Raw genomic sequence first — 27401 nt, forward strand, 5'->3', positions numbered from 1 at the left:
TCTCATACAGGGTTACCTGGGCTCTAAGCTCTTCCTCAAGTGAGGCAATGGTTATGCTCAGTGTGGCCTTCAGCTCCTCATGCTGCTCTTTGGGAACACACTGGGTACTCAGATACTCTTGCAGCATTTTTACCTTGTAGGCAGTCTGGAAACTTTCTTCCTGCAGAACTCGCTGCTTTTCCTCAGCATTCACCCATTTCTCTTTCGTGTCCTGCAGATGTATATGCAGTTCTTGCAGCTGACTCTGTAGCATATTTTCTGCTTGTGTGCGCTGCTCCAGGGAGACACGTTCTTCTTGCAGTACTCTCTCTGTATACTGCAGTGCTGTCTGCACGTCTATTTTTTCCCGGGCCAACTGTTTCTTCTCCTCTCCTAATTCATGGAGTTTCTCATCTCCTTCACGGACTTGGGCATAGAGATTCTTGCACTCTTGGGTTACAGTTTCAAAACTGATATTTAACCCTTGAAGATTTCTCTCAAAGAACATAGTTCTGTGTTGAAGTGGCAACTCTTCTCCTTAGAGGCTTCCAGCTCTGTAGTAAGCCTGTGAACCTCTTTCTGAGATGCTTCCAGTGCTGCGTCAACTTGAGCCATGAAAGTCTGGTACTGGGCAGAATCAGCGTAGGCCTTCTCCAGCTTACTTGACAAGATCACTGTCATTCTCCAACTGATATTTTTATTTTTCCCAGTCACCCTCTGCTTTTTCCAGCGCTAATTGCATCCTTGACTTTTCTTCTATCAATAGTCTCTTCTCCTCTTCTGATTCATGGAGTCTTTTATCTCCTTCACTGGCTTGGACAGAGAAGTTCTTACTCATTTGGTTTATAGTTTCAAACCTACTATTTAACTCTTCGGAGGCGTCTCTCATAGAATGTATCTCTGTTTTTAAGTAGCATCTCTCCTCCCGAACGACTTCCATCTCTTTTTTGAAGTAGCAAATCTCCTCCTGGGAGACTTTAAGCTCTGTATTAAGCCTGTCAATTTCCTTCATAGAGATTTCCAGGAATTCGTTACTTTTAGAAGCGAGGCGCTGATCCTGAGCAGCATCAGCATATGCCCTCTCCAGCTCACCTGACATGACATCCAGGTCACTCTCCAACTGGTGCTTTTCTTTTTCCTGGAGAACACACTGAGCAATTGCTGAGGAAAGACCGCTCTGTAGTGCAGCCTTGGCTTCTTGCTCCTTATCTAAACGTCCATGAAGACAATCAATCTCTTTCCGTGCAGATTGAAGCGTCTGAGTTAGGACATCTTTTCCTTGATTAAATACATCTTTCTTTTTCTTCCTTGCTTTGAGAAGTTCTGAAGAATCAGTGGTTCTGTGTTCACATTTACTGCTCAAGACTGTTTGTTTTTTGAGTGGGAGCCATAATTTCAGACATGGGGAAACCACACTTCCCAAGAAACCAGTAAAGAGGAAATGTGTCTTAAAAGCAGAAGCATTAGAATGAACAACAGAAATATTAGACACAGAGAGACAAGATAGGAGAGCTGACCCTTTGAGACTTTAGCATCAGTCACGGAGATTTATAAATGCAAGGAAAAAACATAGACAGAGAAACCTGTAGTTATATCTGAAACTTTAGAAATCAGGCATAGAAATATCATAGACAGCAGGAAACTAATACAGAGAAAAACTTGCAGTTAGATCTGAAACTTTTGACATCGGACATAGGAATATCAGACAGAGAACCCTTCAGTTAAATCTGAAACTTTTGATATCAGGCGTAGGGATATCACAGGTTACAGAGAAACAAACTTTAGGGAAACTTGCAGGTAAACCTGAAACCTTAGAACCAATCATAGAAAGAACTACAGATTGCAGGAAAAAATCACAGTATGCAGTTACAAAATAATGGAAGCACTCTTGTCTTTTGAAATGGGAACCCTGTGAACAGCAGTGGTCCAACCAGGGATGCAGAGACAAGCCTATCCAGGAAATGAAAAGTCAGAGTCTAAGAAGGTGGCAACAGGTACTGCAAGGGTTAACCCAGGCACTGCACAAAAGAAAAATCTCAAAGAAAGGTGCACTTGTCTCTGCAGCAACAGTTCTAGTCTCAGCAAAAATGTTTTTTCGTTATGAACGCAATAATTCTTGCAGAACACTTAGCAGCAAAAAAAAAACCTTCCCAACTGGGATTTCCAAAAAAGAAACGAAAGTACTTTTCTTCAACCATGCGGATGTGGTCTGCAGCAGCAGGCAGGAAAGGGTGCAGGCAGAAGAAGAATCTGTTCCAGCGAGGTCCAGAAGTGGCCTTTGCTTTCTGTCACGGGAGACTCCTGTGGCGGGTAGGATCTCGGTGGCCGGAACAGCACGAGTGTAGTAGGGGTCACAAGCAGGAGTCCAAGGCAGGCGGCAGGTAGCGAAGTCAGGTACAAGCAGAGGTCCGAGGCAGGCGGCAGGTAGCGAAGTCAGGAAACAAGCAGAGGTCCGAGGCAGGCAGCAGGTAGCGAAGTCAGGTAACAAGCAGAGGTCGGCAACGAGGAGACTGGAACAGGACAGGGGAGCAAGGACAGGTCTGGGGGCAGGGACTGAGAACAGGAACAAACAGGGACAAGCCAGATTACCAGCAAGGGCTTTTACTGTGAACAGACTTCTATAATACAGGTACAGAAACAGATCAGGATCAGAGGCATGTGCATAGGAGTCTGACTTCAAGCAAAGGCAATTGAACAACCAGGAAGCAGAAGCTATAAAGGACAGAGACAGGAGCAACAAGAAGACGGACAGGCAGACAGAGGAACCCAGAGCAAACAGAAGGCAGCAGCACACCCGGTGGACAAAGAAGCTATGGCTAGGCAGGAGGTCTAGGAGACCCTGACAGTTGGACATCTTTTTAGATGGGAAAGGTATACAGGGATATACCAAATAAGTATACATGGGAAGGATGTTGATCCAGGGATTAATCCGATTGCCAATTCTTGGAGTCAGGAAGGAATTAATTTTTCCCCTTAATGGGGTTTTTTGTTTGCCTTCCTCTGGATCAATAAGTATAGATATAGGATAAAGTATCTGTTGTCTAAATTTAGCATAGGTTGAACTTGATGGACGGAAGTCTTTTTTCAACCTCATCAACTATGTAACTATGTGTTAATACACAACTGAATGCTCCAGACCAGCAAACTGCTAAAACGTCGGCTTTTATACAGGTGGTCACACTTGCTGATGATCAATTAATCAAGAACATTTGATTAGCAGCACCTGTCTGCTACTTAGCATCTTAATTCCTATGGAAGCCGTAAGGGTGTACTTAGTTTTTGTAAGGATCCGCGCTACGGGTATACCCGCGTCCAGCGCTTCCTTACCCCTTTTACAGGCTGTTCAGGCTCCCCAGTGGCGTTTCCCACTGCTGCCCACTGTCCCTGCGCCTCCAGGCCGCGCGCGTCACCCCTACGAGCGCGCGTACCCAGACTGCCATTGATTGGCGCCTCCACTGACATGGCGCACGCTCCTTGCGTGTCTCTGCCCATTTTAGCTCCGTCTCCCAGGTTCCTCTTCCCCGCTTGGTCCTTCCCCTGTCCGTCCCTCTGCTCCTCCCCTTCTTCTGTCTACTCCCAAACCCTCCGGTACGTCTCTCCTATCCTCCCCCCCCCCCCCTCTGACGCTGCGCATGTACCTGGATCGCCCCTTCCCCATCAGCTATGCCTCCCAGGTCCTTCTTCCCTTTCTGTTCCTTCCCTTGTCCGTCCCTCCGCTCCTCCCCTCACTCAGGTCACTCCCAAAGCCTCTGGTAATTTTCCCCTATCTGGGTCTTACTTAACCCACTCCTCTGTTCCTCCCCTCACGCCGATTGGTCCCAAACTTCTCCACTCTGCTCTCCTATCAGGTCCTCCTTCGGGCCGCTCCTCTGTCACTCCCCTTCCACTGATTGGTCCCAGCCCCCTATTTAATCCCCCTTCACCACTTCCTCTTTGCTCTGCGTAGCTTCTGTACCTTGGTGCTGTCTGCTGTTGCCTGGCCTCTCTTGTTTTTCAGTGACCGTTCCCGTCCCTGGACATTCTGCTGTCCTCCCTGGATATGACCTTTTGCTTTGGACTTTACTACGCCGCTCTCTGGAACCCTTGAACTTCGCTTTAGACTTTCTACGCTGCAGACTTCGACAACCCTTGGACACGGCACACGGACAATCTACTACGCTGCTCTCTCCACTCCTCAACCCAGGCTTACGGACAATCGTTTACGCTGCCCTCTCCAAACCCAGGACCCTTGACTTACGAACATTACCCTTCTCTGCCGGAGCTGTTAAGTACGGTACCATTTACATTCTAGTTTCCAGGACCATCTACGCTACTTCCACACTCCGGCCGTGCCCCTGTTTGCTACTAGGTGTGCGGTATTACTCCCTTCCACCTAATTCCTGGGGTCTCGTCTGGCTTGTGGGCAGGCCGAGCATTACAATTTTTCAAACATGGCTTCTCCATTTTGGCTTTATTTTGGTTAAATAAATCATGACACGGTGTAATATGTCATGTGTCGTTGTTCATCTGAGGTTGTATTTACCTAATTTTAAGACCGGCTAAGGAATAGACGATTGTTATTATGTCCTGATATGTAAAAACATAGAATTCAAAGAGGGTGTACTTTCTTTTTCACACAACTGTTTTACATGTTGGTGAAGGGGTGCACAATCATTTCTGGGGGGGGGGGGTTGGCAGTTAGAGGCCACGCGCTTCCCCGAAGACATTTAAATTAAATGCCGGGGATCGCGTGAGGCCGTTGTAACTTCACTTATGTTGCATTCCAGCGACACATCGCCATGGCAACCAGGCATAAAATGACCTGTCATTTGACGCTGGAGCTGAACGGAGAGGGGGGGGAGCAGGTAGGGGGGTGCAGGGAGAAAAGTTTGCGCTCCCCTGTGCTAGTGCATGATCCTGTCCTTTTTGAGATTTCTAGCTTTCTCCATGGTCTCCCAAGTTGGTCTCTGTCTCTGCCTCTCTCTCACTTCTTGATATTGCTGTGAAGGACAAGTACAGTCATATCCCTAACTGCAGAGGTCACCACCGTGTGCTGAAACGCTTCCACAGGAACCAGAAGCATTGTTAGAGTATCTGAATAACTCGTTGATGATGAACAATGACAAGAAGCAGATCACTTCCTCACATCTGTCTCTCACACTGTAAAGTGTCACAGATCGAGAGGACCCATAGTCTTTCTCTTCTGTACCTCACAGTGACACAGACAGGAAAAGCCCTTATTACTTCAGATCTGTAGATCTTACCCATTCTGTTTGCTTCCAGAGCCCACCATGGAGCACCTGACTAATTCGATTATGATGGACAAGAAGCAGCGAACTGAGGGAATCTTGAATCACATCCTAGACATCATGTACCTACTGACTGGAGAGGTGAGAGCTTCTAAAGATGGTCATAATGGCACCCCTCGTATTATCTTTTAAATAAAGTAGCAAAGATTACATTTTAGTGCATAATACTGTCCTGTTTGAGGATTCCTGAAATGTGGTAACTTTCCTCATAGTATTTCAGGTTGGTCTCTCTCCTATTGCTGATGTGATAGGACAAGTACTGTACAGTCACTGTTCCTAACTGTAGAGGTCACCAAGTGGAGAAACACTCCCACAGGGACCAGAGCGCATTCTTAGAATTTCTAAGTAACTCACTGATGATGAACAAGTACAAGGAGCTGATGACTCCCTCATATCTGTCCCTCCCACTGCAAAGAGACACAGATAGATTTGCCCCATAGTCTTTCTTCTCTGTACTTCAAAATGCACAGTGACACAGACAGAAAATGCCCTTATTCCCTATATCTGTACTTCTGACATCTCCCATGTTATCTTTTGTCCCAGAGACCATTCTTGGAGCATCTGACTGACTCTCTGATGAACAAAATTAATAATGAGAAGATGACTGAGAGGATCTTGAATCACACCCAGGAGATCATCTACCTGCTGTCTGGAGAGGTGAGACATGCTGTACAGATGCAGCGGCCGTTATTCGAACACTTCACGCATTGTATACCTCGGAATACCCATGTCATGGCGCGGGATTTCTTCCAACTCTACCGCCCCTTCCCGCCTTAAGACGCGAGTGCAGAAAATGGCATTTTAGTGTTAAACACTGAAATTGGCACAGTAGCACAGTTCTGTACACATTACATTTCATTGCACAAATAGAAACAGAATCCATGCACAAACAAAGCTACCGCGATAAACAGTTGTGCTGGGCGATTGGTCGCGTTAATGCCGCGTGGACTACAGCAGCGCACACGCAAATTGTTCCGTGATTTATTAGAATAACGGCCGCTGCATCTGTATAATGTCATAGTGCGTTTGTGTGTTACTTTGAGAACCGATGTCCAGGGACAGATGCAGTTATTCAATGACAGAGCCTGGGACAGACAAGACGACTGAGCATGGGGAGAGCACAAGAGGGACATGTCTAGGTAGAAGGAGAGAACTGATAAAGTTGATCAACCATAAGTTTGGACACAATAGAGGATTTTGCTAGTGAGCGGATAGTCCCATTGATTGGCTTTTGTCAGAGATGAAATGAAGGACCGACCAGCCACGTTACCAAATACTGTCAGAAACATTTATCACCTACTTGACGAGAACCAATAATTGTGGAAAGCCTGCAAGAGGCGAGACCTACAAAAAACAATTGATCTGGAATGCGACGGCCGCATGTAGCGTGCAATCACGGAAGCTAAAAGTCGGAGAAAGGACCTCACAGAGCTCTGGCGCATCCAGACATTTAACGAGGTCTTTAAACAAGACTACACGTGCAAGGGCCAATTACTGTCGAAAAGAGCCATGAAATTTGAGAGAGCCCATATTGAAGGGGAGGAGCAAAGGGACACTGATGCATCCACCGCTGCCTCTGCACGTTGGAACACCAATTTGGAAGAAAACTTAGAGGTTTACATGTAGGAAAGGAAGCCGTCGCTGCTGAAGCCCAAGCCGAGATCTTTGAAGAAGCCGGAAGACAAGGTGGCGGGGAGCACTGGAGAAATCCAATAGCTTTAGAAGATCCATCACACCAGAGACTATTTAATAAATCATGCCAGTATGAACGCCAGTATGAACGCCAGTTCACCATCTCTACCCGATGAGGAGGGTATTACAGATGCCAAAGCAATGGAGACTCCACATGAAACAGAGGAACAGCATCTTCAAGCATACGCTACATGGGATGGCTACATCTACCACAGTGAACCACACACTCGCATGGGTACAGATGCACTACACTAAGCTCGCAATCCAGATACGTTAACACAGAGAACACCCTTTCTCATACTTACACATTGTCACCTTACATCCACTGCATGTAAAAGACGACTGCAGGGTTCCCCTCAGCAAGGACTATTGTACATAACGCATACCCAACACACACACCAAAGGCATCCAATAAAACCTTCTCCACCTTACGGTTCAATGTTGTGAACCAATATGATGGACAGAGCAACATACCCAACTACAACAGCCCACGTCTTCAGCCCTGGGTACACCAACCGTATCTAGTACAAGTTATTTAAAGAAACGAAAGACCAGTCACAAGATACAATAATACTAGAACACCTATGCCAGTCCATAGGACATGTGATGCCCATAGAGTAGTGTATTACCGAGTCCTGAAAATTGCCGGGTAGCGGGTACCCGGTGGAAAAATAGAAAATTTGCAATGCCGGTGAAGGAAAATCCATTATTTCCTCCCCTGGCTTCAGAACCGAGAGGAGCCTTTCCTCTGCCAAGTAAACTGAAGCCTTGTGACTGGATACACCATCTGCACCGTTTGCAGCAGACTTCCCAGGAAGCTTTCACGCCCTGCCACTGTTATCTTCGATTTTTGATGAACTATCAGGCCTGGTAGACGAACGAAATGAAACGTAACGCAAGCCAGGTTTCAAATCCTTTGTCTCAATTTATTACTCATAGGGTAATGATTTTTATACAGAAAAAAAAAGATATTGGTTAGAGGCGTAACATAGGCGTAACATAGGCGTAACATAGGCGCATCCTAGGTGTTTCTTGGGCGTAGCTTTGATTAGAGGCGTGATTTAGGGGCAGGACATATTAGTGGCGTGTCTTTTGGAACGTGTCTTTCCCAATACAAGCAATGTCTGAATACATAGCTTATTCATTGTCTGTTATCAGAGACCTTGAGTCTTTAGCAACTATATTACACTATTTTTCTTCTTGCAGAGAACCATTCTATTATATTCTAACTAAAACATCAGGAAATTGACAACACAAAAGTATCGTAGTAATATCCTGACCAGGAAGAAAGGAAATGCAATTTGGCAGAAACTGAGTGCATTTAGGAATTATATTTCAGCAAAAGGCTGACTACAGAATCTTAACTAGTTATGACCAGAAAAAATGGAAGCTTAACATGAGTGCAGATTCTGGCCTGAGATACTGGTCCTAACAGCCGGGTACCAAAGACCTGGACCAGGCAGCTTTGAATTACCTGCAGCTGACAGCAGTGGGTGAGAAGGACCACTGCAACTTGTGGGAGCAATGGCGACATGCTGGTGGCGGTGGAAGCAGAGAACGTCATTGTTGAGCCAGTGGGAGCAGCAGAACACATCCTATCACAGTGGGAGCTGGGAAATGTTACCGGAGCAGGGGCATTAATTTTGGACAGCCAGCTCCTTATCCTTCGCAGAGCTCCTCATCACCCTCCACCGCTGGCTACAGGTAAGTTTTCTGCTGCTCTGCTCCTGCCGTTCTCCAAGAAGAGGACCGATAGAGCAGAATGGAAATTACTGGACACCGGATCACAGCCCCCTGGGTAATTTCTGGATACCCAGTACATCACTACCATAGAGGAAACCAGGAGCCTATTCAATTAACTTGGAGTTTGCTTCAAATGCTGCACTTCCAGAAGTCACCTCTTCAGAGACTGTAAAGATGCTATCAAATATACAGAGTGTGACAGTGACATGTAGCAGCTTTATATCCAGAGACATTTAACCTAACTGACTCAAGGCCCCCAACCCTGTTTCAAAGTATGGTGGAGAGAGAGAAGAGTAAATAACACCACCATCAGTCACATTCAAGTGCACCAAGGTTTGTGGAGAAGGAGGTGATGCGAGATCCTGCTCTAAAATATGTCTTGTAGTACACCCCGAGTGACAACCTGAAAAGGCTATAAGAGTGTACACCATCATTGATGATCAAAGCAACTGATCTTTAGTTAGGTCAGAGTTCTTTGACTTGTACAACATATGAGACAATGCTTCCCTCCTACACACTCAGAACATGCGCAGGAATGATGGAGACAACAGGTAGTAGAGCAAATTTCTATATCACGTGTTCCATAGATTGTAGAATAAAGATACCACTCCCTACTCTATACGAGTTTAGTCAGATGCCAGAAAATAGCTAAATTCCCACACGAGACATGGCACGTCATCACCCTCACCTCAGAAGAATAGCTGATCGTGTCCCACTGTTAGACCAAGAGAACCAGGTCTTACTACTGCTTGGCAGGTATATCTTGAGGGTATACAAAGTCCGCAAACAGCTAAATGGATCCCATAACACCCCATATTCCCGAAGACTTGACCTGGTATTGGTAATTGTGTGTGACGTATGCATTGCCAAGGTGCACAGACCTGACAACGTCGATGCCCAATAAGCAAACATTGGATAATGGACGTGCATCTCTCTTCAAACCATGTCCTAACCACTTCGACATAAAAGTAGGGCTTGGCAACAAGGAGAAAGAAAGGCATATCACTGAAACTTACAGAGATATCTTTACATGAGAGAAGTGTGGAAATGGTCTAGGATGTACAGCATTGCAGACAACAAAAGACAATGATAAACCAACTCCATCAATGGAAGACAGATTTACTGAGGATGATGGATAAAGACCTCTTTACAGATGAATCAAACAGTTTGGTGACCTGCTTCCATTTAATTCACCCAGAGGACATCTCCCAAACAACAGAGAACAGGCCCTCTCTAGACTTGCTTTGCTGCGTTGCAACTTGGAAAGGAAGCCAGAGACAAAGCGTCACTTTATGGACTTCAGGCAGAAGATATTCGACAGTGGTTAGCAGAACCCACTCCTCCACTGAAGGAAGGCGAAGAATGCTGGTACCAGCATTATTTAGCGTTTACCACCCCCATAAACCTGGTCAAATCCAGGTGGTATTTAATTCAAGTGTTCAATTCCAAGGAGTCTCCTTAAACTATTCTCATTACTGGACCAGACTTAACGAATTGTCTTCTAGGAATGTTAATCTGCTTTAGGAAGGAGGGGGAAGAATTCAAACAGGAAAAAGACGGTACACAGACAAAAAAAGGTAACGCTGGACGTGGTGACCAAGAACAATGTTTATTGATTAAAATACAAAAACGTGGTGCTTGCAAGTTCTTTAACATGTTTCGTATGGCGTAGGTGCTTTGTCAAGCCTTGTGATTTGAGCCGTCTGTGGAAATCCGGGACTGAGATACTCCATTTCCTCATTTCTGTTCATGTTCCTACAATAAAACATCAAAAATTCAAAGACTCCATTTTGTATGAAAGAAGGAATCATCATCTGCCTGTCTCAATTTATTAAGCCTCAGTAAGCCGGAGACAGAACAAATATATAATGTGCTTTTTGTGAAAAAGGTGGGGATTCTGGGGTCCTCAATCAATCTTTTTGTTAGAAGCTATTAGCACAGTAGCCGTCTACGCACTCGAGAGCTCACGCATGCGCAGACTACTGTGTTAATAGCTTTTAAGGGCTGATGTGATGGTGAAGGGGTTAACCAGGCTCATTAATAAAGTTTTAGCCCACTTGGTTACCCCTGATCCATGTGTTGAGGTCCTAGAGTGTCAGCTCTTGGACCCAGATGTCAGAAATGCATGTTGCAAATTACTGTGACTGTGTGCAAATTATGTGACATTAAAGATTTATTTGTGTTTTGCCTTTTCTGGGTGCTGGGACCGGGAGATTTCTAGGCTGTAAGTTTTAGCGTGGGTTTGCCGGAGAAAGTCGTTACAGAATGTGTCTATGTATCGGGGTTCCAGAGTTCTGGGATACCCCAAAAGTTGGATCTGGGAATCGAGTGAGATTCTTGGATGCAGCAAAGTACATTGCTCCAGGCAAACTCTGACTCTGAAAACGTTCTTACGACTCACCGCCAGGATTCCTGCTGCAGCATCATCCAGACAAGGTAAACGGGCATGAAGGGGTTAATGTATACCTGCAACCATACAGAAGGTCCCTAGTATAAGGAAGGGTGCCCAGATACATTAACAAAACACGCAAAACCCCAGCAAGCTCTTTTTGGGAACCCCTGAGCCCCCACAAAATATAATAATATATGCCCAGATACATGCCCAGGTACCCTGAACCTGGTATAGGGGATCAGGGGATGCTCCAGCTATAGAATAAAGCTGAGTGATTTATTGTGTGTTAAAGGTTTAAAAGTTATTTGTAGAGTGTGCCAAGAATGAGGCTAGTGAGTGTAGACAATATATACCCTCACTCCATCCCTGACACTAGAACTCGGACTTACACATCTTTATCACACAAAAATATAGGACACAATATATTTTATTAAAGCGTTATATTTAATAGGTATATGTACTGATAATGAACTGTGGGATTTCCAAGTCATGGATTCCGTGGGACCAGATGTCTACCAAGCTTGGTGCCTATGGGTCTGTTCGGTGTCCGGACTTGAAAGCCTCAGGGATGTCAAGGTGTTAGAACAGGAGGGGTACTGCAGTTCTGCTTGAGTACCCGCATCCTGGGCTAACACAGGGCTATTCGGCCACCATTTGCCAGAGCCCAGACTCTGTGAAGCTTGTACAGCAGGTGGGTGTGGTGGTGAAGGGGTTAACCAGGCCAATAATAAAGGTCTTATGCCCGGCTGGTTACCAGTAAACCTTGGCCATGGACTTTTATACCTGATCCCTCTCCAGACTATTTTTAATAACTCAATAAAAGGGTTTTAACTATCATGTTATTTAACTTCTTCATTATGAGTGCATTCAGTAGGGTACTTTCTTCTTTTCAGTGCTTCCAATTATTAGCCCTACATTGCACCTTCTGATTATTACTCTTTTCTGTTAAATTATTCAGGCAGATGCGAACAAACCTCCACTTTCTTCCCCATCCCCCTATTACATTTACCCCTAAACCTTGTTTGGGATGAGAAGGTTAATTGCTGGTCACCACAATGCCTTGTTTCCCCTATACATTTATTTATAAAATATTTTACCAGGAAGTAATACATTGAGAGTTACCTCTTGTTTTCAAGTATGTCCTGGGCACAGAGTTAAGACAAATAATACATGTTTACAAATACAGTTACATAATGAGCAGGGTATACATTATATACAAGACATTGCATGCACAGTTAAAGATAATTTGTAATATGGGCGTATGAAACAGTTACTATCTGTAATGTCCCTGTTTTGTAATGTCCCTGTTTTGCAGCTCAGAAACTAGCTGCAGTCCTATGAATGTATGTTGAATGTGCAAACGATATTCGCGACACAAGGGGAAGCTCTTAGTGCTGTGCCAAGCATTAATTGAATAAGCGCGTCTGTGGTAAGGGGCTACATTGAAGCTCTGTATCACTTCCTAAACCGCAAAACACTCCGGAGAAGTCTTAACCATAAACTCAAGTGGATAAGTGGTTTGCGGTCTATTTGAAGTGGTGGAATGCAACAATGTATCCTGCGATCTTGTTAACCAATTAAGGTCACGTGGTGGACTTCTTCTGCGGTTACCGATCCCGGCAAGCAGTGATACATTGTATGCCATGACTCAAACCGCAAACCACATCACAGAGCCTATTCAATTAAGTAGCTAACTTTTGTTAGGAAGGAGATAGCACTCTAGTTTTTGGTATACAGATAGTTGAGGATGTAACATTCACATACCTATCGTTTTTATCTCACCCACACATATAGAAACCATATATAAAAATAAAATGGGTTTCAGCTATGTTTTAAAATGTAGAGACAGTAACCCTTGCCTGTTCGCCCGGCAATGAATCCATTAGCATGTCAATATGGTAAGGGTGGATGAGCTGAGGGATTTTTCATCTCCGTACTTCACAGGGCACCCTGAGGAGTTGGTGCCACAGCGTCTAGAGAAGTCCGGAGTTGAAAAGCCTCAGAGACCCTAGGTGTTAGGTCGGCCGGAATATTGCAAAGTACCAGATACTGGTACGCAGTATAGGCTATCAACACTTGGTAGCCAAACCCCAGTCTTACTGTTGCCAGGTAAGGAGTTGGGCCCGGTATGCTAAGCAGCTTAAGTGCCAAGTTGGCGCATGCTCTTAGCAAACCGGGAAGCAACTTCTGCCCATTTTGTAAGCTACTGGCAAGTTTGGAACAGGTGGGAAAAGTTGTTCCCATGGGAGGATTGGCTGGGTATGTTACAGATAGGACCCATAACCCTAAAAAAATGCCTACAGCCCAGTCCTAGATAGATCCATCTGAGATTCACCAAGATCCGTCCAAGTTACAGCATCAGCGGTTCTGGAGTGTGAGGTTTTAACTACATCGTAACCAAAGATCGCGCCCCTCTTCCAGAATTCATTTGAGCTAAGGATTCCTGAACGAATCCTGTAAGGACTAAACGAAAAGATTTCCTCCGGCGGAGATACAGGGGTGCCAACTTGCGCCCCTAGCCAAGGATTGTCACCCGGCTCAAATCGCACACCCACTCGCATGCGTGCAGGGGTGCCAAGAGACTGTTGTCAATTCATTCGTTCCGTGGACATTTTATTTTGTTTTCCCATCCCAGTAAGTGTTTATTAAGAGTAATTCTTTAGAATTGTGTGTTTGTCTTAGAAGGAAATTAATTACAATTTTTTTGCCTGCCTTGTTGTGCTCAATCCAAAATCCCGGTATTAATGTGATGATAAGCCTTGGTCTCCAGTGACAGTGGGCTCAGTAAGCAAAGAGGCAGAGGTGCCATGTTGGCGCATGCCCCTTTGCAGAATGAAAAAAGTTGCCCACCCAGCTTTACAATACCGGTAAATCGGTGATTGGCTGGCAGAGAAATTCCCACGCTCTGATAGGCTGTAGAGGTTTGTGAATGGGACACTGAAACCTATAAGGAGCCTTCCAGCCAATCGGGCAGATTCCAAGCGCCAAACCAACAGCGGCAAATTCAAAGGTGCTCTGTGCTGAATAGACGCGAGCCGGCTTCAAAGATTTTAAATGAGAAAAGTTTCTAAGTCCCACTTTTTGAGAACGTAGCAGTTGCGATTGGCATTGCATGCCGAAATCAGTTCCAGGAGTTTGTGAGTACCTCCCGGTCATTGGAAAGGGCTCCTACAGAGGTCATTTTTGTGAATTTCGTTTAAAGGACTATTTTATTCGTTAGCCCCGTTCCCAGTAAGTGTGTTAACCCTGTAAATTGTGTTACATTGTGTGTATGTCTTTTCCTGAAATACATGACAATTTATTTTACCTCCTTCCTTTGCTCAATCAATGATCCCGGTATAAAAAGGTGTTGATTAACCTGGTCTCCCGTGACAGGTGAGCAAACTTTTTAAGTGAGAGCCCCCCTTTTCATCTATGATATTAGTGTGGCCCACCCTGCCTGATTTAATCCAAAGCCACATGAGAAAAAACTTTATTAAATCGGTATCGATATACAATATAAATGTGAATACAAATACGTAAAAATACTTGCATAATACATCATTTTACAAAAAATGTGCCAAATTTTATATGGGTTTTTAAAATAAATCACGCCTTAATTTCCTCTCATCTCATATCCCTTCTCCCCGTCTCATATCCCTTCTCCTCATCTCTCATCTCATACACAGCTCTCTTTTATTCTGTAGGAATACATAATTGTGAGGAAAAATTCCCCCCATAGCAGCACCCACCTGCTAACTGGAGAGGTGAGTACTGCTGGTGAATGTTACATTATACCAGATTCATGACTGTTCTGTCCCAGGTTCACTGTGGCAAGTTAGTAGAGGCAGGCAGCTTAACTCTTTTGATGCATACAGAGTCCTTTTCTTCTGTAATCTCTATTGTAGAACAACAGTAACAAAAAAAGGGGTGGTCTGGGCAGGTAACAAATATAAGGGAAAAGTTAATTATATTAACTTTTCCAGAGGAGATAGGTGAGGTGACATCTCAAGACGGCTGCTGGCTGAAAGAGGCAGTTTGCTTATCTGTTCAAGAAGGAAATATGGCAAGGAGAAACCAACAGCCAGGGGTCTTGAAACATACCAAATTAGAGCCAGTACAGTAGTTACCCTTTATTGACCAAGCTCTGTCTGGACCTGTGTATTATTCTATCTTTTCTCTGATTCTCTGCATGTTCTTGTTTTACTGTCTCTTTATAAGTAATTACAGAATAAATTGCTCTATGTGAATGCTGAATGGGATTCTCTCTGTCTCAGGTACCTATAAGGTGTGAGGATGTTGCAGTCTATTTCTCTATGGAGGAGTGGGACTATATAGAAGGACACAAGGGGCTTTACAAGGACGTAATGGTGGAGAATTACAAGTCCCTCAAATCTTTGGGAATCCCATTAAACAGGAGTTCAGGTAGAACTATGTTTTAAAAAAGTTCATAGCTTCCTGCTAGATTCAATAGAAGTGACATACAGACAAACTCACGTGTAACAAAAATGGTAGAGATGAAAATAAAAAAGGGACGAGAATAAAAAAGAAACAATAGTGCTATTTGTTTCCAAAAGTTAATCGGTGTATTAACTAACATCCAATGGTTGCACTCACGTTTGGGAAGTTCTTTTAAGCATTTAGCATTTGAGGAGTCTCTTATTTAGCTCCCCCCTCGATCACTCTCCTGCACAAATCCTCTAGGGTCGCTCGGGCTGCAGACACAGCTTCCCTATAGTGTAGTTTGGATTCCATCCTCAAACCTACCTGTCGATATGTTCCATCGCCGTGTGGTTGCACATGCGCACTTAGTCCTTCTCGTCCAGGAAAGTCAATGGGGGCTGGGAAATGTCCTCTGTTTTCTCGGCTATCTCCATCCTACGCATTTCGCCGGGTACTCGGCTTCATCAGGGAAGCCACAGGGTTGCACTACTACTACTACTAAATCTAGCTGGAAGCTATGAGCTCTTTTGAACTTTTTTGGACTTATTTGTTTACCCCCCAGTGGAGGATGGATATTGACTTGCTACACCACGTGATTTATTGCTAAAAAATCTATCAATTGTGGTTTTATTTAGCTGTGTTTTCTTAGAGTTTTTATAGATGTTTTTCACAATACATACATTCAGCAGCATAATATATTTATATCATATATACTTTTTTCAATATTAATGCACTTGTTAATAATTTAGTATTTAGTTGAGTAGCGCTTTTTGAATAGTTATATATAGAACTGTGTTTGTTTGTTATGGACTTGAACCAAAATATCCCACTCAAGGTTGATGCCAATTACGTAAAAGATATTATCAGCAGAGACACAAGTTTGCAGTCTCTCTCTCTGCTGTGTTAGCAGAACACCGTCCCAAGTGTATTAAAATGGCGACGTAACCCTTGTGGGTAAAAAACTCTGAATTAAAATGTTTTTATATCTTAATTTAGATGTGAATCCTATGAAGATAGGGTCAATTAATTTTGAGATGGGACAAATCCATAAAAGATTCTTAAGAATGAATATACATTTTTACAATATCTTTAAACTGCTACAATGTATGGTGTAAATGTATACACATCTGTTTAATCCTCTATTAGAACTAACAGGCCTCCACAATGAAAACCTAGATATTGTATCAATTAAAGAGCAGAGAGAGGATGAGAGAGGGGAAAAGGACATTCAACCGGGGCAAATCCACCCAGACACCAGTGCAGGTGAGTAACATACAGGATAATAATCTCCATGGAACATGGGTCAGAATTAGTAAATCGTCTCCCCGAGTTCTTAAATGTTTAGTTCATGTAAATATGTTTGACTGTTTAAATCCCTTTAAAATAGTTGGTATTTATATTCCAATGTTAATTTCTAGCAAGTTCATTTGATAAAAAAAATGATTTAGGAAAAAAAAGTGAAAATGTATTCAGTTTACCGTTATTTTCTTTTCTGGGTCTCCAATCACTGCAATGGGTACTAAATAGGATAGTTCCTCCCCTTCAGCCGTAGTAGGACAGGAAACTCTTCTGCAGGTCCTATTATATAAGTCCCTCACCTTACCTGCAGGACAGACTTCGGTTTCTCCCGTGGATGTAAAACTATATCTAATACGGAGAGGAGAGGAAAATGAAGGAAGGATGATTACTTAATTTAAATGAAATGGGAAATTATTTTTGGAAGGAAATAGAAAACTGGTATTAAAACTGCGTTATCCTGTTGAAATGTCAAAGCCTGGAGATCACCCACTCTTCTCGATGATGTGATTGTCTTCCTGGTAAGTAGGGGGAATTTACAGAGACAGTAGGGAGGGTGTTCTGTTAAGTGCATCAGCAAGGGGTTGAGGTCAATGAATAAGATGTATAGAATCAGCCATGGAGAAACCCATATGGTTTGTTAAAGAGGTTTGTTTTAAGATTGGTCTTAATGGTGGAGAGCTAGGGGCCAGTCGGACATTTAGGGGAAGGACATTCCAGAGGCGTGGGTCAGTGAGGGAGAGAGAGGTTTTATATGGGAGATGACTTTAGATGCAAAAGGGACAGACAGAAAACGTCCTTGAGCAGAACGCAAGAGTTGGACATGTGCATAATGAGATATTAGTACTGAGAGGTAAGGAGGGTCAGAGGAGTGAATTGCCTTAAAAGAGAGAAGCGACATATTGTAAGTTATACAGGATAGAATAGGAAGCTTGGAGAGGGATTTTGGCAGGAGAGTCACTGAAACTAATTTAGGAGAGAGTGAAATGATTCTAGCAGCATTTAAGGTAGATTGTAGGGGAGACAGGTGAGAGCCGGGAAGGCTGGACAGTAGAAGGTTACAATAGATGAGATGGGAGAGGATAAGGGCCTGCATTCGAGTTTTAGCAGTAGAGCAACAGAGGAAAGGGTGTATCTTGGCAAATGGAGGAAAAAAACAAGAGTCGGGAAGATGTCTGATGCTAAATTCCTCTCTAGTAGTGCAGATAATGCCGAAACCTGGCCCTTTAAGTAACGTAGACTGAAACCCTTGTCAAAACCATCTTGCAAAAATTCTATCAATGACTAAAAAGAGAGATCAGAAAAATCTTGATTTTTCTTCTGATACCAACCTTGAAGTCAACGGTATATTAATGAGATTGAGGTGTTCCTGGCTGGCATAAGTGTTGCAATTGCCTTATCTGAACATCCCTTCTTGTTCAGTATGTGCCACCTATTCTCCATGTCCCCTGAAAGACTGGGAGATGCCATGTGGGATCTATTGCCATTTTCACCAGATGGGCAAACCATGTTCTTCTTGTCTTATTCGAGTGATCATATGAAAACCTTGAGCAGAAGCAGTCAACTTTTTTTGTTTTTGAGATAGACCTCATGGAGCCTTCTCTGGGGCTGACCCTGTGGATACATCAGCTGGTAAAATATCCCAACATCTAATTCCCATTCATCTGGACGAATTCTTGTTCGGCTCAAAAAGTCAGCTGCAGCATTTTCTTTTGCATCTGGGAATATGAATCGCTGTGATGTTGTTCGTGTGGTCTTCCTAAGACATGATGTGAGTCTCCCGCTTCTGGTTCCTTCTTCTTTTGCAATGTATTTTACCATGGCAATATTGTCAGATTCTACTCTTATATTATTGTCTTTAATACAAGTGTGACATTTTTTGATCATGTTCTTCACTGCGCGCATTTTTAGCATGTTTGCTGGAATCTCTTTGTAGGACCTTGGCCAACTTCCTTGTGCCAACCATCTTCCCATCTGCACTCCCTATCCAGAACTGATTGTTGGTTATTGTTATTCAATCACCTTCCTAGAGAGATCATGCATTTTTTAGATTTTGTGGGATTTCCCACCATCTTAGATCTAGTCCTGTTCTGGGATATATGTAAATAGTTTGCTCTAGATATTTTGGAGCTGTGTTCCATTGATGGTTTCATATAGAATCTTGCCCATCACCCATGATATTCCAGGATTGTGATTACTGTGTGTGTGTTTGACAGTAACACCTTTTGTCTTGAGGTGTTAACAATAATTCTTCCTGTTCATCCAGTCATTGATATATCTGGATAGCCCTCTATCTCAACTCAACCACAAATGGAACTACTACTTTGATAAAGGTGCTAATCCAAAAGGGATGGCAGTGTATATATAATGCCTCCCCCTGACTGGAATTATGAAGAATCTTTGATGGCTCTGTTTGATGGGTATGTTCAGATATGCATCCTTCAGGTCTATTGAAACCAGCCAGTTCTTTGGCTTTGCTTTGTGAATAATTGTGTTTAATGATACCATCTTGAATTTTCTTAGTTGGAGGAAAGTATTGAACCTCCTGAGATCCAGTACTGCTCTGAATTCTCCATGTACTTTTCTGACCAGAAATATTCTGGAGTAATCCTGTTCTTTTTTGAGAATGAGGGACTTCCCTTATCACTCGATTCAGTGTTAGGTTCATTAGGATACGTTCTAATTCTTCGATTTCTATGCGCCATGTACTGCTGGAAATCAAAAATGATCTTCCTCTTGTTTCTGAGTGAACTCCAGATGGTAACCTTATTGGATGACTTAAAGAACCCACCTGTCTCTTACAGATTGAGCCCATACAACTGTGACATGCACGTGCCTTCCTCCCAGACTGAATTGCATGGCCCTGCTTATTTAATGTAAAATGTTCCCTTCCGACGGATCGTCTCCATGCTGATTTGCCATAAGAAAGGTTTCCCAAAACGAGGGACCTTGGCATGCATGTAACACATTCTGTGGATTATAAAAACACTTCGCTGTTCTCTCCTGCGGCAGGAAAACAGTTCCCACTAACAATGAATATCGCATTCCGTTTTTGGCTGATAGATATATTCTCCTTTCAACAGCAGAGAACATAGATTGTTCTTTGTGATGGAGCCTGCCACCCAATGTCTCAGGGGAAAAGGAAGAAAGCGCAAAACCCTCATAGTGTAGTACAGGCCTGCCCAACTCGTAAAGTGAGAAGGGCCGAACTGCTCCAAGGAAAAAAAATTTGGGCCGCACGGGTTAAATCATCATCATCATCTCTCCTCCAGCACCTCTCATCATCATCATCCTCATATCTCCCCCAGAACCCCTCACTATCAATCTTTACGATACTCCCCATCTATCTCTCATACCCCCATCTCTCCCCCTCACCCACACAATACCCCCCTCCACATCAAACACACAATACCCCCCTCCACATCAAACACACAATACCCCCTTCCACACCCCCCAGCCCATTCCATGTCAGCATCCCCCCCCACAAGTCAGCATCCCCCCCATGTCTTCCCTCAATATGACACTCTCTCCCTCCCCTTAATGACACTCTCTCCCTCTCCCCTCAATATGACACTCTCTCTCTCCCCTCAATATGACACACTCTCCCCCTCCCCTCAATATGACTCTCCCCCTCCCCTCAATAGGACACTCTCTCCCTCCCCTCAATATGACACTCTCCCCCTCCCCTCAATATGACACACTCCCCCTCCCCTCAATATGACACTTTCCCCCTCCCCTCAATATGACACTCTTTCCCCTTCCCCTCAATATGACACTCTCTCCCCCCCCCGCAACTCACATCACACCCTCCCCCTGCAACTCACATCTCTCACCCTCCCTCTGCACCTCACATCACTCTCTCCCCCCCCTGCACCTCACATCACTCTCTCCCCCCCCCCTGCACCTTACATCACTCTCTCCCCCCCTGCACCTCACATCACTCTCCCCCCACCTGCACCTCACATCACTTCCCCCCCTGCCCCTCACATGTCAGCAGCCCAGACCCCCCCCCTCACATGTCAGCAGCCACCCCCTCACATGTCAGCAGCCCACCCCCCCTCACATGTCAGCAGCCCACCCCCCCTCACATGTCAGCAGCCCACCCCCCTCACATGTCAGCAGCCCACCCCCCCCCTCACATGTCAGCAGCCCACCCCCCCTCACATGTCAGCAGCCCACCCCCCTCACATGTCAGCAGCCCACCCCCACACAGCCCGTTTTTCACACCCACCCCCCCCCCCCCACCAGCCCGTTTTTCACACCCCCCCACCCCCCCCACCAGCCCGTTTTTCACACCCCCCCCACCAGCCTGTTTTTCACACCCACCCCCACCAGCCTGTTTTTCTCTCACACACACACACACACACACCACACACCACACACCACACACCTCTCTTAGATCAGCTCAGCACATCCTCTCTCCCCGGTACTAAGCCCCGCCCACGGCATGCTCTGACCTCCCCGGCAGCCTGCTATTGAAGAAAAAAAAACACACATCCTCCTCATGCTGCTGCCCCCGTGCACCGCAAAACCTGGGGGCTGGGAGGGAGAGGGCGGGGAGGGGGGGGCAGGGAGGGAAGGGGCGGGGAGGGAGGGGCGGGGAGGGAGGGGAGGGGCGGAGAGGGAGGGGGCTGGGAGGGAGAAAGAGGGAGGAGGGATGAATCGCCGCCATTTTTTCAAACTTTTTTTTCTTTTAATTTATTTGATTAACTGGCGCCCGGCCAGAGTCATCGCGGGCCGCACAGAGAGGCCAGTCGGGCTGCATGTTGTGCAGGCCTGGTGTAGTATGTAAAAATAGAATTTATGTATGAAAGGTAAAATATGCACGTACAGAATAGAAATACTATATATAGGCATGTACTGTACAGTAGGTATAAAACCTAGTAATGGATAAGGCGCTCCCACGACTGCTGCACAGGATCCACAGAAGGCACCACGTCTTCCTTCACCGGCTACGATATGACCACGGATGTCTAAGTTGTTCACCCTCACATCTCTGCTCCTCCAAGAAACGGGATAGCCAGAGTTGGTGGAGTGAGTAGAAGAATATCATTCGAGATTCGCTTTCTCCAGCAGTTACAGCTCTTGGGTACTGCGCGTCTCAACCTCCAATCAGCACAACAGAAAGAGGGAACCCCACGCGTCGAGAGGCGTAACCACAGAGTGATGTGTACCGCGTCACAAACTCCAACCAATCACAGCATCTCTGAAGATGTGACCTTGCGTCATGAAACGCGTTGGAGTTTTTATTTTGATCCAATAAATTTATTGGATTTATTAAGCTCAGTTGAGCTTTTTCTGGACTTTTATTTCAACATTAGACGCTTCTGCTAGATGCTGTTTGATCGCATTCCAATTGCGATGCCTGGACGCTGAGACCGCGCTGTTTCCCCTCTGGGACCAGAGCTGTGATTGGTTGGAGTTTGTGACGCGGTACACGTCACTCTGTGGTTCCACCTGTCGCTGCATGGAGTTCCCTCTCTCTGCTGTGCTGATTGGAGGTTGAGACGCGCAGTACCCAAGAGCTGTAACTGCTGGAGAAAGCGGATCTCGATTGATATTCTTCTACTCTCTCACCAACTCTGGCTATCCCGTTCCTTGGAGGAGCAGAGATGTGAGGGTGAACAATTTCGGCATTTGTGACCATATCGTAGCCTGTGAAGGGAAGACATGGTGCCTTCTGTGGATCCTGTGCAACAGTCGTGGGAGCGCCTGATCCATTACTGGTTTTTCTACTGTGACAAAAGTACCCTTTCGCCATGTACCTTTCATCCAGGGATCACCACTTTCACCACTTCCAGGTAGCGGAGACAGTCTTCTGACACAGAGGTGAAAATAAAGCTTTGGCCTGTTTATTTTGCCATTAAGATGTTACAGCAGATAACATGAATAAATCAAAACAAACAAAAGTCCTTGCTCCACTGAGCACAAAACACTGCTCTCTTAGTACAAGCTTCTCTAAAAACAAATTGGTCAGCTCACAGGCAGGCTTTAACAGCTGCTCTTCTTCATTAGCAGTTGCAGCTGTGTTGGACCAGGGAGAACTAGAATCTCCAAAACATGAAGTGGAGCACTGGTCCACCCTACTCTCCAAGTGCTCCGCCCCAGGGACCCAATAGGAGGCGAAAAAAATCCAAAATTGCACACTGCACCACCCTGGGGCTTAATTTTGGCAGAAACCCTGCAATATTTGAGGGGCAACATATACACTTTCCACTACCATCCCCTTATATCTGTCACAATACCTACATGCCTATATAGTTTTTCTATTCTGCACGTGCATATTTTACCTTCCATATTCAAATTCTATTTTTACATACTACACTATGAGGGTCTTGCACTTTCTTCTTTTTCTCTTTATCTAGCTGGCGTTATCTTGACCTCAGCCTTTCCAGTAAACCTGCAGACCCTCTACTTGTAAAGAGATGTTTATTATTATATATATTTGCACTGTGGTGTTATTTGTCTAGGTCACATACACAGTATTTTACTCACTAATATATGTTAAACTTCAGCTGCTTATCTGTGGTTTCATATAGTTTTTACATTTTTGCAGTATAGGTCTAGTATGACCATTTAATTATAATTAATTTTTACACATTTTTGATGTGGTTGGACATATTTTTCTATATACCCAATGTCTCAGCCACAATGGTGCCCTTCTCACTGCCATTGAAAGGGCTATGGATCTTGCTGATCTGTTGTCAAATTAATTTCTCTGAGAGCACTCAGGATCAATCCTCTCATTGTATCCTTCTTGAGTGTTTCTTCCATGTAAGCTGCTCCGATGTGCATGGCTCTGGATAGGGATGTTATTGCTACTGTTGGTTTGCATACTGAAAAATACTTTCCTATGACACACTCCATTTTTCAGTCCATAGCATCTTTGAAGGATACAGCTCCTCGACATGCAACTTCATTTTTCTAGTAATCCTTGTGATTGCAGAGTAAACTTTAGGAGGCCTTCCCAAAAACCTGACCAATTTTTCTCAATAGAAATCATCCCGGCAAATCTTTTAAGAGCAAGCAATTTCTTGTCTGGCTTTGTTCACTCAGCCTCCATCACCCCCTTTATAACCTTGTGCAGGGGAAAATATCTCATCTTCCTTTGTGAGCCCATGAATAATTTCTTACTTCATGCGTTATTCTTCTGTGTCTTGTAACTCCAGTATTTACCTCATTGCCTTAATTAAGGGATCTACAAGGTCTAAATTAAAATCCACATCTTCATCTAATCCCACCTGTTTGGATGAATCCCAATATTCGCCCCCGAATGTTGCTGAAATACATCTGACGCCTCTGAAAAAGAGTCTCCTTGTCCAGACTTGTTTGTGACCGTGACCTTTTGGGAGACTGCTTGCTTGCATGCTCAATCTGCACTCTTTCCCTGACTTTCTAAGTGCATCCGCATACCACAAGCATAATAGAGGAATTCCGTCACTGTTGCGCTTTTACGTCATTGCACATGCCGCTTGTAGACATGGTGACCACTTCCGATCCTCAGCACTCATGTGGGATGCCATTACCAGCCCTATAAGGCCTACGCTGGCCTTGTGTTTCACTGATTGTGTTCCAGAACACAGACACCTGCAGGTGCTTCAGGGGGGAGAGGCTGACGACTCCTGAATATAACTGCACGGTGAGTCCTATTTCAAAATAACAAATCCTACTGCTACGCTGTAGGAAAGAGAAAATACTGTTCTTGCATGTAAGGTGAGGGCCTTATATACAGTACTAGTACCTACAGAAGAGTTTTCTGTCCAACAGCAGTTACAGGTGAGGAGCTATCAAATTTGGTACCCACTGCCATGTGTAAAACAGTAAAACACATTAAGTAGAATATCTATTAAATATGAGAAATTCAATGAAATAAGAAGATGTCATTGGTATTGAATGATTTGAGCAGGTGAAGTTAAAGATGAAATTGTACCAAGGGCTGAGCAAATAGCTCAGGAGATGGAAAGCCTTGAAGGTACCAGCACAGGTGAGTAAAACACGTGTGAAGAAAGGAGATCAGGGCCCATATTTCCCCTATGTGCAGAGAAAAATGATTATAATTCAAATTTTTGTGTAGGATTGTACTCAAGGAAATTATGTCGTGCATCAGTATTAAAAGTAATTAGGAAAAATTCCTTAGGATTCCTTATTTTAACCTTTAGATTACTTTAATAATGTACCTGCTATGGCCGAGGACCTGTTATGCCATACTTTAGGTCCTCGTGTCATTTCAGGTAAATCATCTTTACGAAAGATAGGGAGAAGGAGTGGCTCAGTGAGTAAAGACACTGACTGACACTGAGATTGCTGCAGGGGAGCCTGGTTCAATTCCCGGTGTCTGCTCCTTGTGACCTTGGGCAAGTCACTTTATCTCCCTGTGCCTCAGGCACCAAAAATATAGATTGTAAGCTCTAAGGGGCAGGGACCTGTGCCTGCAAAATGTCTCTGTAAAGCGCTGTGTACAATTAGCAGCGCTATACAAGAACATGCTGCTATTATTATTATTATTATCCTTAATATGCTAGTTTTCTCTGGGTTGATCAGAGCCCCCTCTGCTTCTGTTTGTCACTCTGGTTGAGATCCCCGGACATGTGATTGCTACCAATGGGGAGCGGCACACCGGGAAGTCCAGAGGCCCATCTTTAGGAGCATCGCCTTTACCTTACAGGGTGGTGATATTATTTAGAAGCATGGAGAGGAGTCTTTTTTTTCTATTTCTTTGTTTCCATATTCAAGTTCTGAATTGTCTTTGTAATGATTACATGTAGAGAGAGGACAGCCAATACATAGAGTGGCATAGAACATATAACCAAACTCGAAAGTGTTGCAACCAAAAAGCCAACACCCCTCATTGTCAAATGATGCTCATAGTGAATGCAATGTTAGATTATACTGTTATGATACACTCAATGTGCATTTCCTTCCAACAGATGGATCCACGAGCAAGATCCACACTGCAGCGCGTTCAACAGATAGGACAATGGAAAATATCAATTTCCCCTCAGAGGGGAAGTGTCATAAATGCAATGTATGTGGGAGACAGTTTGCTAACAAATCTCATCTTATTGTACATCAGAAAATACACACAGGAGAGAAGCCTCATAAATGCAAGGAATGTGGGAAACACTTCAAGCGCACAGCTCATCTTGTTAGACATCAGAAAACACACACAGCAGTGAAGCTTCATAAATGCAAGGAATGTGGGAAACAGTTTACGTCCAAATCTAATCTTCTTGACCATCAGAGTGTGCACACAGGAGAGAAGCTTCATAATTGCAATGAATGTGGGAAACCGTTTGCTTACAAATCCAGTCTTTTTGAACATCAGAGAAAGCACAACGGAGAGAAGTCTCACAAATGCAAGGAATGTGGGAAACACTTCACTCGCAAATCTCATCTTGTTGCACATCTGAGAGCACACAGAGGAGAGAAGCCTTATAAATGCAATGAATGTGGGAAACAGTTCACTTTAAAATCTAGACTTACTGCACATCAGAAAACACACACAGGAGAGAAGCCTCATAAATGCAATGAATGTGGGAAACTGTTTGCTTACAAATCCAGTCTTCTTGAACATCAGAAAATGCACACAGTAGAGAAGTCTCATAAATGCAAGGAATGTGGGAAACACTTCAAACGCACATCTCATCTTGTTAGACATCAGAAAACACACACAGGAGCGAAGCCTCATAAATGCAATGAATGTGGGAAACGGTTTACTTTCAAATCTAATCTTGTTGTACATCAGAAAACACACAGGAGAGAAGCCTCATAATTGCAATGAAAGTGGGAAACCGTTTGCTTACAAATCCAGTCTTCTTGAACATCAGAAAATGCACACAGGAGAAAAGCCTCATAAATGCAAGGAATGTGGGAAATACTTGGCTTTCAAATGTAGTGTTATTGTACGTCAGAAAACACACACGAGAGAGTGTGTAATGACTGTGGCAAACGGTTTACTCACAAATATACAATTGTGTGAAAAAGAAAGTACACCCTCTTTGAATTCTAGGGTTTTACATATCAGGACATAATAACAATCATCTGTTACTTAGCAGGTCTAAAAATTGGGTAAATACAACCTCAGATGAACAACAGCACATGACAAATTACACCGTGTCATGATTTATTTAACAAAAATAAAGCCAAAATGGAGAAGCCATGTGTTAAAAACTAAGTACACCCTTACTGCTTCCATAGGAATTAAGATGCTAAGTATTGACAAAAACAAACAGAAATGCCCAAAGCTACTTCCAATGTGACAAAAATACACAGTTCAATACCTATATATTCCCTTGAAAAGGGGTAATTTAGTTTAACCCTTTGGCCAAAGCATTGTAAGCCTGCGAGCCACATCAAGGCAGACCCTGTTCGCAGGTCCTAACACTACCTGGGTTCAAATTCTTGTAAACCTGTATAATTACAGTAAGAATGATCTACATTGGATCTGTCATAACCTGGCAAAATGAAACTGACCTGCCAACGTGGAAAGTGGGGAGGGGCAAGCTTAAATATTGGGGGGGAGGGGCCACCACCCTCCCAAAAGCAGCTGAGACCAGCTGCACATAGTTAATATACACACAAATACCCAA

At 44.1% G+C, this 27401-nt stretch overlaps 1 protein-coding gene across 1 annotated transcript; it reads left to right on the forward strand.

The window, feature by feature from the left end:
- Positions 1 to 5185: 5185 nt before the first annotated feature.
- On the forward strand, positions 5186 to 26967 carry LOC142484847 (uncharacterized). Its single transcript, XM_075584081.1, is given in 7 exon segments — positions 5186 to 5348; positions 5811 to 5924; positions 14781 to 14840; positions 15351 to 15498; positions 16663 to 16779; positions 25740 to 26559; positions 26561 to 26967. Coding segments are annotated over 7 exon segments (1641 nt in total). The 5' UTR covers positions 5186 to 5249; the 3' UTR covers positions 26844 to 26967.
- Positions 26968 to 27401: the final 434 nt, after the last annotated feature.

This window comes from Ascaphus truei, unplaced genomic scaffold, assembly GCF_040206685.1.
Source record: "Ascaphus truei isolate aAscTru1 unplaced genomic scaffold, aAscTru1.hap1 HAP1_SCAFFOLD_437, whole genome shotgun sequence".
NCBI lineage: Eukaryota > Metazoa > Chordata > Amphibia > Anura > Ascaphidae > Ascaphus > Ascaphus truei.